This window comes from Manacus candei, unplaced genomic scaffold, assembly GCF_025592945.1.
Source record: "Manacus candei isolate 608988 ecotype Guabito, Panama unplaced genomic scaffold, ASM2559294v1 h1tg000020l, whole genome shotgun sequence".
Classification (NCBI taxonomy): Eukaryota; Metazoa; Chordata; class Aves; order Passeriformes; family Pipridae; genus Manacus; species Manacus candei.
Window position 1 is genome coordinate 1619137 of NW_026138068.1, and position 16631 is coordinate 1635767.

Below are 16631 nucleotides of genomic sequence, written 5' to 3' on the forward strand. Positions count from 1 at the left end.
CAGCCGAGCTGTGCCCAGGATGCGAGCGATGGGGGAGCCTGGGGTGGCCCCATGCGCAGAAGGGGGCAGGTGGGCTGCCCACTGCGAGCAGGGGCCGTGGGGTATGATGCAGGTCTCTCTCTTGCTCTGATCATTTTTCTCTCCCTACCTTGAGCATCTTTCTTGATGCTTTGCTCAGGGTTTTTGTGCAGGCCACGTGTTATGAGCAGAGGACACGGCCTGAGGGGAAGAATCTTGGGCTGCTGCTCGAAGGGATGCTCCAGACACAGCCCCGCTCCTGCAGCCACCCCCCACCACTGGACCCCAAAGCTCTGCCAAAGGGACCAAATCCAGCTCATTACACACCTTCCAACCCGTACAGAGGTGACAGGCACCAGGAACCCAGGTAAGGCCACTTTTCCTGTCCTGCAGCCACAGCCACAGTGGCAGCAGTGAGGACCAGAGGGACCAGCTGCTCACGTAGCCATTTCATCTAAAATTGCTTAAACTCAGCTCAGGCTGTCTTTTTAGTTGAACTGAACAGTGCAGAGAGAAGGTCTGGCACCAGTACATAAGGTACAAGTAAAAAAGAAACATGTCCATGTTGAAGAGACAAATTTGCTTTTCCTTTTTTCCCTGATTTCCTAAGAACATCCATGGCCGCTGATCTGCGCAGCACTGCCCTAATCCGGTGATATATTTTAATCCCATTACGTTGCCATGCTCTCGCTCACAGCCCGCCTGGACCAGGAGGAACAGATGTTTCCTAATTGGCACTTGTGCTGCCCAGGGGTTTCCAGCAGGGACAATATTCCTTTGACACTGACGGCGAGTCCCTGCTGCTGGCTTTACAGCCTCAAAGGATTTCACGGCTGCTCCTGTTCCACTGCCCCACCTCGAGCTGCTGTTCTCCATCCCGTGGCACCGGCGGTGACCCCGGCCGGGTGCGTGGGCTCGGTGGAGGGGTCACGCCGGCACCGCTGGCCATTGCTGAGGGTTAATTGCCGGCTGCGGCGGGACGAGGAAGCAATCAGGGCTGCCCTGGCCGCTCGCCCGGAGGGAAAGGCAGCATTTGCTTTTTTCCATGTATTTGGGGAAAGGTGTCGGATGCGAAGCCCCGTCCCACAGCACCCGGGCGGCTGCAGCCGCTGTGCCGGGGGCCGAGGGCTGCCCAGCTCCTCACCCTCACCACGGCCGACTCGTTGTTCCCAGCGCATCCCTTTGGCTTTTCATCTTACTGGAGTGTTTTGGTTTTGTCCTGTTCCACCATCGAGGGCCAGTGGTGATGTGTGGGGCCGCAGCGTCGCTGTCCTGGCCGCCTGTAATCCCCTGATCCACGTTAATCCCATTATGTCTCCACGCGGCTGTTTCCAATTCTGGCCTTTGAAGAAGTGATGTTTCTTAATTAGCTTTTCAACTGGACGGGATTTCTTTTACTGTCTGAAAGGAGCTGTAGAGCTTTCATTCCTTCTTTTTTCTCCCTCGTTGCACTGATGTTAGGAACAAAAACAAAGCGCAGAAAGCAAATGGGAGCCTGGCATTCCGGAAGAGAGCATCCATCAGCCCCGGTCGCAGAGCCCAGGGACCACGAGGGGATCATTTGTCTTACCAGTTGCTGGACAGGGTTGGCGCTGCCTCTGCCCATAACCCAGAGCTCTCCCCCGCTGCCCTGCACGGCCCCTATGAGGCGGGCAAAGCCGCACTCTGGGCTGGCACTGGCCCAGCGATACCAGAGGGTCCTGTGCCAGCGCCCAGCAGCCACCAGTCCCGGCTGATTCCCTTTTCAGTGCTAATCCTGGGGTTTGGCTGCAGCATTCGCAGCCTGAAATGGAAAAATTTCTTGACCCCCCCACTCCCCATTCACATCTGAGTATTAAAACTGGTGGCTATAAGCAGAGGTTCTGCTCATGGCACGGTGCCAGTTCCTGGTGCCCCCCCCCAGCCCCTCCATCCTCCCCCAGCCACCGGCAGAGACCCACTGCCCAGCAGGTCCTCCCCGCCCACCAGAGCCCCTCGCTTGCAGCGCCTGCTTTTTCTCCCCAGATGTTTTCTCTAATCAGAAAAGAGGGAAACGAGGTGCAGCAGCAATGAGGAGCTCAGCATCCTGCTCGGCCCTGCTCCTGCCTATTCCCGGGGGCAGCCGGAGCTCGGCGTCCCCCGCTGAAGCTCCTCTCTCCCCGGATATTTCACTCCTGCCTCAGCTCTTGCATTAATCAGAGCAGAGATTAGTTTTCAACATGCCAAAGCTGAGCATCGATAAATCACAATTCTGCCCTGAAAACCACAAGGCTTTAATAATACATGCTGGGTTCCTGCTTGGTTTTCCTTCCTTCCTTAAGCCTTTAGTGTTTGTGGCTGTGTCTGTGCGTGAAGGCACAAACAGGAGGCTGGAGGCTCAATTTAATGTAAAGAAGAAAAAAATTGAAGCTAAGAATCTCATGTAATCACGTGGCTCCAGAAGCTGGAGGATTAAACATAACAATAATTTTCACATAAAAATCCATGAAACTCGCAGTAAAGCCCTCACAGCTGGCAGGGCACATTCAGTACACAAAGTAACCAGGCTGCAGGTGAGATCGAGTTACTCCCACTGTGCCTAAGAATAAGCATTTCATATTTTTTACAACTGTTGATTTTTAGCCCGTGATTCCCCAACCTGGGGTGTCTCTAGGCGGGATTTCCTGGGCTGGTGCCGGCAAAAGCAAAGCAAAGCCAGTGGAAGCCCACTGGCACATCATCTCTTTGTTGCCTTTGCCTCCTCCTTGCCAGCCAGCCCACCCCACCTCAGCCACGGTCCCCACTGAGGACAGACAACGGGTGATGCTGAAGTTGGATAAGAAAACAGGAAGGAAAAGGCACTTCAATCTCGGATGTGATTTAGCCAGGGTTGGCATTATTTTTACCCTCACATTAATTACTCCATGGCAAATCTCTGCTCTTCCCCTGCAGGCAGGCCCTCGCTCTGCTGGGGATTCACCTGCCGTGGGTCCCGGGGGTCCCACTGCCCGACCCAGCCACCGTGGGTACCGGAGGAACCAGCCATCCGGGAGGCTGGAACCAGCACGGCCAGTGGCGATGAGGTCTGAGCCTCCCCATCCTGTTTGCTGGGTGAAAAAATCCTTTCACTAGCCTGGAGAACAGCTTTAGCTCTGCCGACTACTGGCACGGCGGCAAAACCACCCACCCGCCACAGCGCCGTGAGACCGCCGAAATATCACAGCCCCGGCGCCGGCAGCGAGGGGCGATGGGCAGGGGGAGGGAGGGGACAGGGACACCGGCTGGGGGGGCCGGGGGCTCCGAGCTGCTGAGGCGGGGTAGCAGCGAGCCAGATGGCAGCTCTGCAGCGTGCGTGGGATGGAGGCGATCTTCTGCTTTTGAATAAAATTAAAAAAAAAATAAAAAAATCTTCCAGCATATTTTCCCCAGAGCCAGGGACGGAAAAACCCTCCTCGGCAGAGCTAAAGCTGCCTCGAGGTGACCCGAGGGCGCCCACCTGGGTGCACCCAGCCACCAAATGAGGAATTTCCCCCCCCCGACAGGTCCCGTATGAGCTGGTCTTATGGGCTTATTCACATTTTCCACTTCTGCTTTCAGTACTTTTCCCCCAGGACCCCCCACCCTGCTCGCAGCCGGGCTCCGTGTTCCCGCAGAGACTGACCTGGTCCCCAGTTGCCAGGTTGGACAGGGTCTTGCCCCAGGGGCTTGGGGCAACCTGGACTAGTGGGAGATGGCCCTGCCCATGGCAGGCGGTGGAACGAGACGAGCTTTAAAGTCCCCTCCAACCCAAACCCATCTGGAATTCCATGTCTGGGAATCTGTGATTCCATGCCTGGGGGGGGGTCCCTGCTCCCCACCTCGCTGCTGGTTTCCGCAGTTTGCTCCCCCAGAAGCCGCCGTCTCCCACCAACACGCAGCCTCAGGCAGAGCTCTCCCCTCAGCAGCACCGCGGGGAGTCTGCGGCTGCTGCCGCTAAAATCCCGTTTTTCAGGATAAATGTTCACGTCTGCGATGATCCTGAATTCCCCCTGTGGAAGGAAAGGCACAGCTTTCGGCAGGGAAGCGGCGCGGCGGCTGCCAAAGCCCGCCTCGCCGAGGAGCTGACATTTCACAGCAGCGTTTGGCGAGTGGTGAACTGGGCTGGTCGCCCGCGGGCTCGCTCATCCGGAGCACAGGGAAAAGCCTCTGGAATGCGGAGGATTTAGGGAGTAAACCCCCCCCCTCCGCCGGGGCGGCTGGGCATGGGAGCTGTTGAGGGCGATGTTGTGAATCCGTGACTCCCTGGGGTTTCCAGTTTTGCTGGTTTTCACACCAAAGCAGCGGAACCAGGCGCTGCGGTGCACGAGAGAGGAGAGCGGCAGGAGCCACGGGGTGCCCGGGGTGCCCCGGTCAGGTTTCCATCACCTGTGCAGCCCCGGCCCCCTCTTGCCCACACACAGCTGCAGTGACACACAGCGGCTGCCACGGCCACATCCTGCTGCCGGAGGGACCGAGCCCGGCCACCTCCGCCACCACCTGCGACACCGCCTCTGCCCCTGCCACCCCACGGAGTCCCCGGCCAAGCAAGTGCGCCTGCCTTCCTCCACTTCCTTTGCTCGAGTTAAGATACGATAATTAAATCATCCTTTAGCTCCGTGACTCCTAAATTAAAGCATTATTCCTAATTAAAGCTTCCAGTGCCTAATAACTAAAGCAATTATTTGGCTCGGAGGTGCTCTGACCGAGAGGGCAAACGCTCCCCCTCGCAGCCGTCGTGGCATCCTCCCAGTCACCGCGGTGCTCCTTGGACACCTTTGCCGGCCGCAGCAGGATGTGACCCCCAGCCCTGGCCGTGCACCCCGGGACAGGGCTGAGTCCCGGAGCCCCCGCACGGGGGCCAGACCCCCAGGTCTGCAAGGGGCGAGCAGCTCCCGTCCCTCCCGCTGAGCCCCAGGTCACCTCCCTCTCCCCGGGCACTTTGGTGCGCCGGCAGCGCCGGTGGCACTGAGAGCACCGAGAATGCGGCGACGGGCCCCCCTCCCCACCCAGGAGCACGGGGTCAGGAAAGGCACCGCAACACCGGGGTCCCTCTGCAGCCCCGGGAATGAAGGGGCAGAGCTGGGACTTTGAAATTCCAAGCTTTATTGAGTTGCTTCGGCAGCGCGTGCATCACACGGGGGGAGGCGGGAGGCGAGGCCGCGGGGGCACAGCGGCGGCCGGGGGAACGCTTGGTCCGCTCCCCGCGCCCCGGCACGGGCCGGGGGCTCTAGTTGGTGGGGTGGTAAGCGCCACGCTGGTGCCACTGCATGTCCCGGATGCGCCTGACCGACTGGATCTGGGGGTGCTGAGCGCCGAAATCTGAGCTGTCCTTGTAGTCCCCCTTTTCAAACAGGTACTGGTAGCCCCGGTAGCCAGGGTACTGGTATCCCACCCACCTGCCAAGGCAAGCAGGGGGGTCACACACACACCGAACATCGCCCGGCACGGCACGGCCGGGGCTGTCCAGCCCTGGCATCGCCCGGGACCCCCCCGCCCCGGCCCCGGTACTCACGTGCCGCTCTGCACCCGCACGGATGAGACCTTCTCCTGGTAGCCGTGTGCGTGGAAGCTGGGCACATCGTCGTCTATGATTTCGATCTTCTTGCCCGTGAAGCTGGGGTTTTCGTACAGCACGATCTTGTGCTCCTGGCTGTCCTGCAGCCGGGAGAGCAGAGACGGGGGTCAGCGGCTGCCGGCCCCCGGGACTGGGCAGGGGGGGCAGAGCCCAGGGCTATGGGGAAACCGAGGCCAGGGCCGGCACCATGTGCCGCCGCTCCCACCGATGCCGGGGGTGCTCCGCATCCCTCCATCCAGCTCAGAGAGCCGGCGCCTGCGCGGGCACTGCCAGACTTACCAGCAGACGTCCTCCGCTCTGGGGTCACCTGCCAGTGCCCCCGTCCCCGCGCCCCCTCCGACCCCCCCACGGCTCCCCGGGCCCCGAGGGCTGGGGCGAGGGTGCGCAGGAGGGGGTGCCCCTCCGCCCGCGGGGCTGGGGAGGGCGGGGGAAGGCTGGGGAAGACTTCTGGCTGCAGACCTTGGTCTGGCGGGTGGGTAGTGGCTGTCTGGGTGCTCTCACCACTTTGATGGGTCTCAGGGAAGTGATGCTGTCGCTTCTCCGGCTGTTGGTCCAGGAGTCCCAGCGGGGGTACTCCCCCTTCTCAAACACAAACTGCTCCCCTTTGCAGCTTGCCTGCTCGTAGCCCACCCAGCTGGAAGAGAGCAGGGGACGCGCTTCAGACGGGGCAGCGGGGCGGGGACCGGCACCTGGCACCGACCCCGGCGAGCGCCCCGGGGCTGAGCCCCCAGCCACGTCCCCTGATCCCTGCTGGAAATGGAAAGGAGCACCGCGGTGCCCGGGAGGTGCCGGGGGGAGCGGGCAGGGCTATGATGTCTCCAGCCATCCCGCATGTCTCTGCTGGCAGCGGCACTACAGGACTTTCCAGAGTGGATGCTCCGATGTGGTGGCCACCCATCCATGGTCCCTGGGGACCCACAGAAGAACGGGATCACCCACGTGTTCCAGATGGGGCTGGGCTCCTACCAGGGTGCTCTGCAGCTGCCCTGTTGTACCTGGGAGCAGTGCTGCTGGCTGCAGGGCACAGGCAGGGAACCCCCCAGGTGCTTTCCAGGGGCTGCCCCTTGCCCGGAGCCCATGGCCTGAGGAGCTCATGCAGGTGGGGAGAGGGCACCGAGGGTGTGCCAGTCTCACCTGTCCCTGTACCCAAAGGGAAGGAAACCAAACTGGGGGTAACACCACGATCTCTGCCCATGCCCACACTTGTCTGGTCTCCCTGCCACTGAACAGGGTTGGAGGATACCAGCCTGTCCAGGGGACTCTGTCACCCACTGTCACCCCCTGCTCACCTACTGGCACTGGGATCCCACTGAGGTGAGCTGGGTGAGCAGCTCAGTGATGTTTGCCACACGAAACCCTGGGTACGATGCAAGTGCCAGCAGCAGGGAGACCCCTCCTTCCCAAGCCCCTGCCTCCCTCCCACATCCCCCCGTGGTCCCCAGCCCCCCACACGTACGGTCCGGAGTGCACCAGGATGGAGCCCACTTTGTCCACGCCGGCTTCCTTCAGGTTGGGGCAGGCCCCGCTGAGCTCATGGCAGCGGCCCTGGAAGTTCTCCTGCTCGAAGATGGCAATCTGGAAGAAAGCAGCACCTCAGAGCAGGGGTCACCCCCACCCCTGCCACCGCTGCAGGGGGCATACGCTTTCTCGGGCCACCAGGTCAGCATGTCTGCTGCAGCCCAGACGTCGCACTGCCCCCCCAAACTGCATTCCAGAGGCTTTTAAGGAGCCTGCAAGCACAAGCACACGCTCCCATCCTTCTGAGGATGCAGCTCTCACTCCTGGATGTCCATGAGTCCCTGCTGGCACCATCCCAGTGCCCCGGTGCCATGGGCAGAGGGATGCCTGTGGTCACACTGAGGGATCCAGGCTGTGGCTGGAGCACCACAGCTACTGGCGAGACAGAGCGAGCCAGACACCTGGAACACACTGGGATGGCTCAAGGGCAGCCCCAGCGCCGCCAGCTCAGCACGGATCTCAGGGGTCAGTGGGCAGGGGGGCAGATCTGCTGCATCTGCAGAGTAGGGGGGGGATCAACAGTTGATCCATTCTCACCCACTCCACCTGCACTGGGGCTGTGAGATGCCAGAAAAATCCCATTCCCCATCCCCTAGTCCCGCTGCAAACAGCTCAGCACCTCAGCCAGACACACTTGGCACCAGCCAGGAATGCTGGGGGTGCTGGCTAGGGGCACATCGTGGCTGCTCAGCTGCTTCCAGGGATGTTCCAGGGGATGGTTTGGGCCCCCAGTGAGGGGGCTGGGAAGTCTCACACTGACCTTGGAGCTGGCTTGCTGCTGCTTGGAGGCTGGCATTTGGTGCTCGGAAGCCATCATCAGCTGGGTTATCTGCTGCCTTGGGAGGGAAACTCTGCAGGTTAAAATCTGTCACTGAGGAGGCACCAGGAACTATGCTCAGAGCCCCATGTCTGTGCCGTGCAGTTTGCCCCGGGAGGAAGGGTGTTGGGGCCAGGGCTCATGGCAGGATGGGCTCAGGCTGGGGTTGCCAGGGACAGTCCCTGCTCAGGGATGCTCAGCACCCCAAACCTCCCCAGGCTCGTGGCAGAGCTCAGGCACCAGTCCTTGGGAGTTGCCCAAGGTCTCCAGCCCAGAGGAGTGCAGGAAACTGTGAGCCCAGGGCATTCCCAAGTCATTCATTCCCAGAAGAGTCCAGCTCCTGCAGTCGAGGCTTTTCCCACTGTCCCTGCCCAGTGACCAGCTGAGAGTCCCTGTCCCACACGGGTGCCTGAAGGGGTGACGGGGACAAGCACTGGGGCTCCCTACACCAAACCTGGCCCAGGCCTGCAGGACCCTTTGCTGAGCCCTCCTGGCTCTGCCTGGCACTGTCATCCCTTAGAAGGACCCTTGTCCTCAAGCCCAACGGGTCACTCAGGATCTGAGCAGCTCCAAAACTGGTGAAAACCGCTCACTCCCGACAAAAAGAAACGGAGCCGCAGCTGGGTGGTTACATCCTGATATCCTGCTTTGGGCTGCAGGGACGGGACTGTGCCCCGGCTCAGCCCCTGTGTGCCCGCACCCCGCGGGCACCGGGAAGGGACCCCGGCCCCGGGGGTCGGGAGGAGGCCACGGCAAAAGAGAGGACAATAAATAGCAAAGTCTTACCAGTTATACCAGTACCCGCTTGAGCCAGTGACGGGCTGGGGCCGGGAGGTGGAATTTATACCGAGCTGCAGCAGAGTGGTGCCAAAACTATTTACAAAATAGTTAAAGCCTGATTCAAAGCGAGAATGCTGGATTAAACCCCAATGAAAACCAGGGTCAGCTGATCCGCCGCAGCCTTTGTCTGCCCGAGCACCAAGCCCGAGTTATTTCATTACCTGTCACATTCGAGTCACCCGCTTTGTCGGGTTGGTGGCGAGGAGATTTGGAGTTTGCATGCATCAGCCGAACGCGTGCCAAGAGCCGGGGCGGCCCTGGCCAACAAAGCGCCCGCCAGCCCCGCTCCAGGCGCTCCGGGGCCAGAGACTTGATCCCCCGACAGCCGCCCCGCCGCCGGGGCCGCTCAACCTGCTGAGCTCGGCTCTTTCCATGCGCGATAAAACGCGCCCCAAAGCCCTGGTGAACGTCTGGCTTTGCCCGTCTGCGGCCCCGGGAGGGGAGCGGCCGTGCCAGCGCCGGTGCCAGCGCAGAGGGAGCCGGTGGGGCTGGGGGCACCGCGGGAGCCCCTTCCCGACACCGACCCTTCGGGGGCGGGCAGGGCAGGAGCTGGCCCTGGTGGCACGATGCCCAGACAGCACCCTCAGCCCGAGTGTGGGGACTCCTCCTCTCTTATCTCCCACCCTCTTGGGGTCCCTGGGAAACACCCCAGCCCCACGGGGCAGTGGGAGCAGCAGCACGGGGGCCCCTCTCTCACATCAGAACAAAGCCAAGGTCAGCGAGGGGCTCAGCCTGGGACACATCCCTACGCCCAGGCTGTGCCCAGGGTGGGTGGCAGAGCCGGGGCTGAGCTGAGGGGTCGAGGGCAGCAGCGAAGCCCCTCCTCTGGCGTCTCGACACCGGCCGACCCAGGAGGCACTGGGGGCTGCCGGTGGCTGCAGCAAAGGGGTTTCACTGTACGGGGGATACCCCAGCTGTCAGACTCCCTGGGTGCTGTGCAGCACCCACAGCCTCCTCTCATCCCCCAGAGGAGTTAGATCCCCCCGTGTCAACCCAGCAAGTGTCACACAGCGTTAACAGATTCTGGACCCATTCCCTCCTCCACACTTGGTCCCTGCAGGATCCCTTCGGGATCATCCCTGCCCCCTCCCCTGCCCCCAGGATGGCTGCACACAGGGTCACCCTGCAGGGTGTTGTCACCAGAGCCTGCAGTGACATGTGGGGGGGTCGGTCCCAGCTGTGCGCGATGGGGTCTCAGTGGGATGTGGGGTCACAGGTGACCGCGTGGCTCTGCAAGAAACCCACCACACCATGGAGAGGTCTGGGCAGGTTGGGGGGGGTGAGCAAGAGCCTCCAGCACTTCCAGCCCTGCCAAGTCCTTCTCCCTTCCCTGTGCCTCCCACTGTGGCACCACAGAGGCACCCAGCACTGCCCTCCTCCTCTTCTGGGCTAATCCATTGGGGTCCCCAGCCAGGACCCCTGTGAGCCTGCCTCAGGTCCCAGCGCAGGGCATGTTTGCCCCCCAGCCACCATCGGCACATCCCGGCCCCTCATCACCCCAGCGGGGGGCTGACACGGTGCTCAGCACGGCTCCTGTGACTCCAGGCAGAGATTCCCTCCCTTGGCTCTGCCAGGACAGTTTAGCTCATCCCAGCCCCGGGCAGTGGCGATGCCGCAGCCCCCTGGGCCCAGCCCCACAGACTGTTCTGGAAGCAGCTTTTGCCTCTCAGGGCCACACACTCGCCTTCCACAGCTGCCAACCCGAAACTAAAGAGAAAGGCTCTGGAGCAGCTGCTCAGGGACCAGCATGAAGAGCTCAGGTGGCCTCGAGCCCATCTCCCCTTTCTGCCCCCAGCCCTGGGGCTCCTGAGCATGGTCGCATTGCCCCCACGGGAGGGCTCTGCCTGGGTGGCCAAGGCAGCTCAGGGCTGGGCTGCCCAGCACCTCACCAACACCTTGGGGCACCCCCCAGCCCCCCACCTTCACCACCAGAACAGCTGAGCCCCCATGTCAGAGTTCATCCCCCCAGAGAAGCAACCCCTGGTGCTGTGAGAACCTTCCTTGGGGACAGGCTGGGGACCCTGCAGGACTCTAGGGCTGGGCACAGCCACCCCCACTTAGGGTGAGTGCCCTTTGGGGTGCATAGGCCTGGCTCTGCCCGGGGGTGGCTGTTCTGCACATCCCCCTGCTACCTACATCCCCCCTGCCCCCCCAGCCCCCTCCCTGCCACGGGGACTGGCTGCCTGCCCTGGGAGCAGGCAGGAGATGCTGTGGAAAGGGACAGAGGCACTGGAAAAACCCTGACGCGGCACCACCGGGGGTTATTTTTGGAAAGCTGCAGCCTTTATGTAACACTGCAAACACACTCCCCCCTCTGCTCTGCCCGGGGGGTGTTGGGGCACAGCCATGGCCCCCTCCCCATCCCACCCCCCCGCCCCATCATCCCGCTCCATCCCCCCCGCCCCACCCAGGACCAGGCAGGCCCCAGCAGCCTCCAGCTCAGAGTTTTATTGAGGTTTTTGCACGAAAAACACCACGGTCACGGCATCAGCCGGGGCACCCCGTGAGCCGGCCCCGGCGGGGGCACAGGGGCCCTCAGCTGTTCTCGAAGGAGCCCCGCTGGTGCCACTGCTGGTCCCGCACGCGCCGCACGGACTGGATGAGGGGCTGGTTGGCGTCCCACTCGTTCCAGTGCCGGTACTCGCCCTTCTCAAAGACGTGCTGGCGGCCCCGGTACCCGGGGTACTCGTAGCCCACCCACCTGCAGGGACGGAGGCAGTGCTCAGCTGGGCCCCCCGCCCTGCTGCACCCCCTGCCCAGCAGGTACATCCCCTCGGAACAGGGGGCAGTGTCCCTGTCCCCACCCCACCCCAGAGGCCGAGGCAGTGCTGGTGCCTCTGCCTGCCACAGCCAGGGGATGCTGCCCAGGGCCACTGCCCTGTCACCAAATGTCACCGCACAGGCTGCAGCCACAGAGCCCGGGTGGGAAATGCCATGTGCTGGGAGTGGATGGAGAGTCCAGGGTGGAGAAGGAGCCATAGCTCCATTGTTCTGGCAGTGGGTTAGGGCAAGGAGCCATCACACAGCCCCAGGGACACCACCCCGGCCCCCATTACTTCCTGTGGGCCAGGGAAAAGGTGGGGGGGGGAGGGAACAAGGGACATGATGGACACAAGCAGCACCATGGGAAGGGCAGTGGCAGTGCCAGGCCTCCCTGCCACCACCCTGGGAGGACCAACCATGGTGCCACTGGACAGTACCCTGTTGGGGTGTCCTCATGTGCACCCAGTGCCCCCTGTCCTTACGTTCCATTCAGGGCCTTGACACTGGCCACGCGGTCCTGGAAGCCGTGGGCCCAAAGGCTGGGAACGTCGTCATCCACGATCTCCATCTTCCTCCCGGTGTAGCCTGCATTCTCAAAGAGGTGGATCTTGTGGTCGGCGCTGTCCTGGGGGAAAACAGTGGTCAGGGGCTGCCCCCAGCCCCCCGGGACCCTCCCAGCCTGGTGGTCCCCAGCGCTGTGGCCATCCCTAGGGGGCACAGCCACCCCAAGACAGCCCCACTCACGATCTGGATGGGGCGGAGGGACATCAGGCTGTCGCTGAGGTGGCTGTTGGACCAGGAGTCCCAGCGTGGGTAGTCGCCCTTCTCCAGCACGAACTGCTCCCCAGCGTAGCCTTGTCGCTCGAAGCCCAGCCACCTGTGGGACCCCAGCGTGAGGGGGGGATGCTCTCCCTGCCCCACCTCCCCCGAGGCTGATCCATCCTCCCCACCCTGGACTTACGGGCCAGACTCCACCTGGATGGAGCCCACCTTCTCCATCTCTTTCTCAGTGATGTTGGGGAGCTCCTCTGTCAGCTCACACTTCTTCCCCTGGAAATTCTCCAGCTCGTAGATCGTGATCTAAGGTGGGGAGAGACACTGTCAGCCACTGCCACAGCCATGCTGTGGAGGGAACACCCTGCCCCACTGCAGGGATCCCCTGGAAATGGGAGCAGCAGGGAAGCAAAGTGGTCATGTCCTTCTGTCCCGGCTGCCCTAGGCCAATGTCACTCCTCGCCCACAGCAGAGACAGGTCCTGCCAAGTGCCTCTGCCCTGACATGGCTCTGGGCCTCACTCTGAGGCCATACTCTGGCTGAGGGTGTTTGCTTGAATTTCCTCCATGACAAGCTGAAAACAAGTGACCAGCTCAAACACAGCACTGGAAACACAGAGGGTTTGGGCTGAGACCCCCAGAGCTGTGGGATGGTGTCTCCTGCCCCCAGCCTGCTCATGGCCCATCCTTTTCTTATCTCTGCTCCTCCAAACCCAACCATTCCTCTGGCCTGGCCTGGACCAAGCTCATTATTTAGTGTTTCCTTCTAAACCTGTCAGGTACAGAGACCCCAACACCTCCCTGGTCCTCCTGCTCCTGGCAGAGCCTTGAGGCTGAGCTGCAGGATGGGTTGGAGGCAGTGCTGGGAGCAGGAGCACAGCAGGGAGCAGGGCCCAGGGTGCCCAGCACAGTCCAGGGACCAGGAAGGTCCAGGGGCACACCCCCTGGGCCCTGCCCCAAAGGGGTCCCAGCTGCAACCCCTGAGCCCGGGACAAGGGCAGAGCCTCCTGCAGACACCACGTATTGAGGGTTCAAAGGGCAGAGGTGACACCCGTGTTCCTCAGGAACTTCTGCGCACTCCAAAGCAATAAGCAGCCCAAGATCCCAGCACTTCTTTACCCCACTTGCAGGATCTGCTCCCACCTCCAGCCTTCCCAGCCAGGAACAGCTTTGCCTGGTGTCCTGAGCTGCGGGAAGGGCTGCAGCCACCGCACCCCCACAGTTGATTTACCTCCAACCAACCTACGAGCTTAATTCAAACCTAAACACACAGCCAGAGAGTTTCACTGCCCAGACCCACAGCTGGTCCCACTGTGACGGGATGCTTTGTCTCCTGGATTAAATCACTGGGCAGCTGCACACCAGACTGGCGGGAGAACGCCCCTGGCAGCCACACAGGCAGGGACAGCATCCCTCCTGCCAGGCAGCAGCAAATCCTCGGCCCCGGTCTCCCTCCCCAGCCTGTGGCTCCACTCAGCACCCGAGCGGTGACACCCACGCGCTGCTGCAGGAGAGCTGGAGGCCGCTCATGTCCCCAGTACAGCCTGCAGTGCTGGTACTGGTTCCAGCCTGGCTCACACACATGCATCCCACGGGGACCCACAGCATCCCCCAACGTCCGTCTGGAACCAGTTGCCCCCAGTATACCTTGTAGATGCCACCTCGCTCGCCAGCTCCCTCCCCAGTCGCCATCTGCTCGGGGGGACTTTGCTGCTCAGTCATTATGCCTGGAAAACCCAAATTGCAGGAGGTTAACGGGCTCTGAAGTCCTTCATAAAACACAAAGGATGAAGCTGGCCTAGGAACAGGCAGAACAGCTAACACAGATCCCGAGTGCAGCAGCTGTAAATCCCCACGGATGTCTGGGCTAGGAGGAAGCTCTGTGATCCATCCTCCTCCCCCTCCTGCACATGGGCCCCACATCCTCACCCAGTTCATCTGCAGGACCGACCTGAGCCATCTCCCAAGGGACACGGATCCCTCTGCCTTGGGCAGCTCACCCAGTTGTCACTAAACTCCTGTCTCACAGCTTGGCCTTTGTTTCCAGCAGGAATTTGCCAGATTTCAGCTTCCAGCTGCTGACATCTTTTCCCACTAACATAAACCTGACACCTCTCCCTTGCTCCAGTATCCCAGGGGGCACCGGACGCGGCAGCTGGAGCTGCTGTTGCTGCCTTGGCTGGGGGGACGGTGGCGAGAGCCCCCTCCTCGCTCTCCAGGAACATCCACAAAGCTCCTGTTCAAATAGGAAACCCGTTGGAAAACGCTTCCCCGGCCTCGCTACACAAGGGTCGGCGAGGGGTTAAAAGACGAATAAAAGAGTTCGATCAATGTCCTTAATCAAACCCTGCAGCATCACTTCTCGCCACGCACGAGCCAACCCTTCACTCGGTGACACCTCGACTCAGACACTCTAGTTCTGTTTTAAAGCCCCTTCCAGTCCAAGCAGTGCTGCTGGTACCTCTCCGGTGTGGTTCCGCTCTGCCGGCGGCACGGCCGGCCCCGCTATTTATGGGTTGCTTCTGAACAGAACAGCACATTATCCGAGCGCTGATACAGCAGCTGCGTCCACGGAATTCCATCCATGAGATTTCATCTCAATAGCGCGGGCTATGGAAACGTCATTCAGATTTCTCCCGGCCGTCCCTCGGAAATGGGCCACTCGATTTACAGAAGATTAACGTCGAAATTCACATCAGCACGTTCACGCTGCTTCTTGCCAGGTTCTCTGGAAAACTCTCCCATCAGCATTTCACGGGAGGGTTTAGCCTGGAAACCGAGCGCAGCGCAAAGCAAAAACTGGGCAAAATATTGACCGTTTGTTTGGGCTCCGACACAAGATGGAGTGGGGTCGGAGTTGGCTCTGGGAGCCTGGAGGGAAGCTGGGGCAGCTGGTTCCAGGGCAGGAAAGGACCTCAGGATCTCCAGGTCAGGGTTCTTGCTTCAGCTTTGGCCCTTACCAGGATGGTTCTCTCCACTGAGCCTGTTCGTTCTTTGGCTCCCAGTCCCGCTCCCTCCCCGGCCCATTTCCCAGGAGCATGTTGGCACACAGCAGGGTTTGAGGCACATCTTGGGGTGTGTAACAGGTGGTTTTGGGAGCCAAGTGCCTTGTACAGGGGTTCATCCACCTCTACAGGTACAGGACAATGTAACTGGGGGGAGCACAGCCCTTCCACACCAGGCACCAAGCTGGGAGTGTTTCACTCAGCTGATTTCCTCTTCAACTTTAAAAGTCCTTTCCAACCCAAACCATCCTATGACTCCCCAAGGAATGCTGAGTTCAGCTGCATGCAGCACACAGCACCATTTACAGCTCTTGCAGGGTTTCCTACCTGCTCCGATCACGGCTCATCCTGAAATCCAGAACTACACGAGAAACCTTTACTGAAATTGTCACAAAAGCAAATGCCCTGGGCCAGGCATTTGAACTGGAATGGAAACCTGTCCCGTCGTGTTGAGCATTAGAGCTGCTCATGGCAAGGCCCTTCATCCCCATCCCATCCTTCAGTAGCATCCTGGAACTTCCCATTTCCCCACAAAACATTCCATCCCTGCAGAAATCAGCCATTTACTGTTCCAAGTCAGGTATCTGCTGTGAAAATGAACCCCCAGCACCACAGCCCGTGTGGGACACACCAACACCTCCCACACCACCACATCCCACTGACTTCATTTTCCACAGAGCAGCCCCAGCCCAGTCTGTGCTGGCAATCCTGCTCCCTCCAGGATGCACTGACCACTCCTGGAGTGTACCGGGGCTGGACCATGGAGTTATGGGCAGGCAGCTCCTCCAGCTCCACAGGGTCAGTTAAAGGGCACCAACTCTGCAGCACCAGCACCAGCTTTTTCCATCACAAGGGGAAAAGGAGCCGAGACTGAAGTGCCTGTTACTGGGGCAGGGATGGTTAAATCAAAGGATATGAATTATTTACCTGACATTTGCCTTGGAAGCGCCCTGATCCCCTCTAAGTCATTCTGTGCTCCAGTTCTCCCTGGGCCACCTGCACATCCAACCATATCCTGGGTGCAACACCTGAGACAGGCGGCACATTCCGGTGTCTGCACAAGGGCTGAGGTAACAAACCTTTCACAGGCACCACTTTGCATTCCCAAATCTGCACCATGGTGCGTTTTAGTTTGTCAATAAACAAATTCCAGGGTGAAACGAACTTTTGTGCAAGAGAAAAGGGGGTGGTGTGTGGGGGGGTAATTCCTGTCAGGCCACTTCAGAGAAAGTCTTGGATGTCTTCCATCTCCATCAAACAGCAGAAAAAAACACGTGGTAACAAAAGTTAAAGTGTAAAAAATTCCAACAAACATTATCTGGAATTAAAATAGAATTATATAAACT

The 16631-nt window shown here is 60.6% G+C and overlaps 2 protein-coding genes across 4 annotated transcripts; both read right to left on the reverse strand.

Annotated features, from left to right (window-relative positions):
• Window positions 1–5145: 5145 nt before the first annotated feature.
• Window positions 5146–8090, reverse strand: CRYBB2 (crystallin beta B2). 2 transcript variants are annotated; one of them, XM_051785585.1, is made up of 5 exons: window positions 7848–8090; window positions 7026–7144; window positions 6071–6203; window positions 5507–5649; window positions 5146–5390 (listed from the first exon to the last, which is right to left on the reverse strand). In XM_051785585.1, exons 1-5 carry the CDS (start codon window positions 7902–7904, stop codon window positions 5222–5224), a joined length of 621 nt encoding a protein of 206 aa, XP_051641545.1. In that variant the 5' UTR covers window positions 7905–8090; the 3' UTR covers window positions 5146–5221. The 2 variants fall into 2 exon arrangements, with proteins under 2 accessions (XP_051641545.1, XP_051641544.1); XM_051785584.1 differs by having other exon boundaries at window positions 6029–6203.
• Window positions 8091–11179: 3089 nt separating this feature from the next.
• Window positions 11180–16501, reverse strand: CRYBB3 (crystallin beta B3). Of its 2 annotated transcripts, XM_051785582.1 has the most exons (6): window positions 14742–16501; window positions 13928–14007; window positions 12469–12587; window positions 12252–12384; window positions 11990–12132; window positions 11265–11445 (listed from the first exon to the last, which is right to left on the reverse strand). In XM_051785582.1, exons 1-6 carry the CDS (start codon window positions 14860–14862, stop codon window positions 11280–11282), a joined length of 762 nt encoding a protein of 253 aa, XP_051641542.1. In that variant the 5' UTR covers window positions 14863–16501; the 3' UTR covers window positions 11265–11279. The 2 variants fall into 2 exon arrangements, with proteins under 2 accessions (XP_051641541.1, XP_051641542.1); XM_051785581.1 differs by having other exon boundaries at window positions 11180–11445; window positions 13928–16501.
• Window positions 16502–16631: the final 130 nt, after the last annotated feature.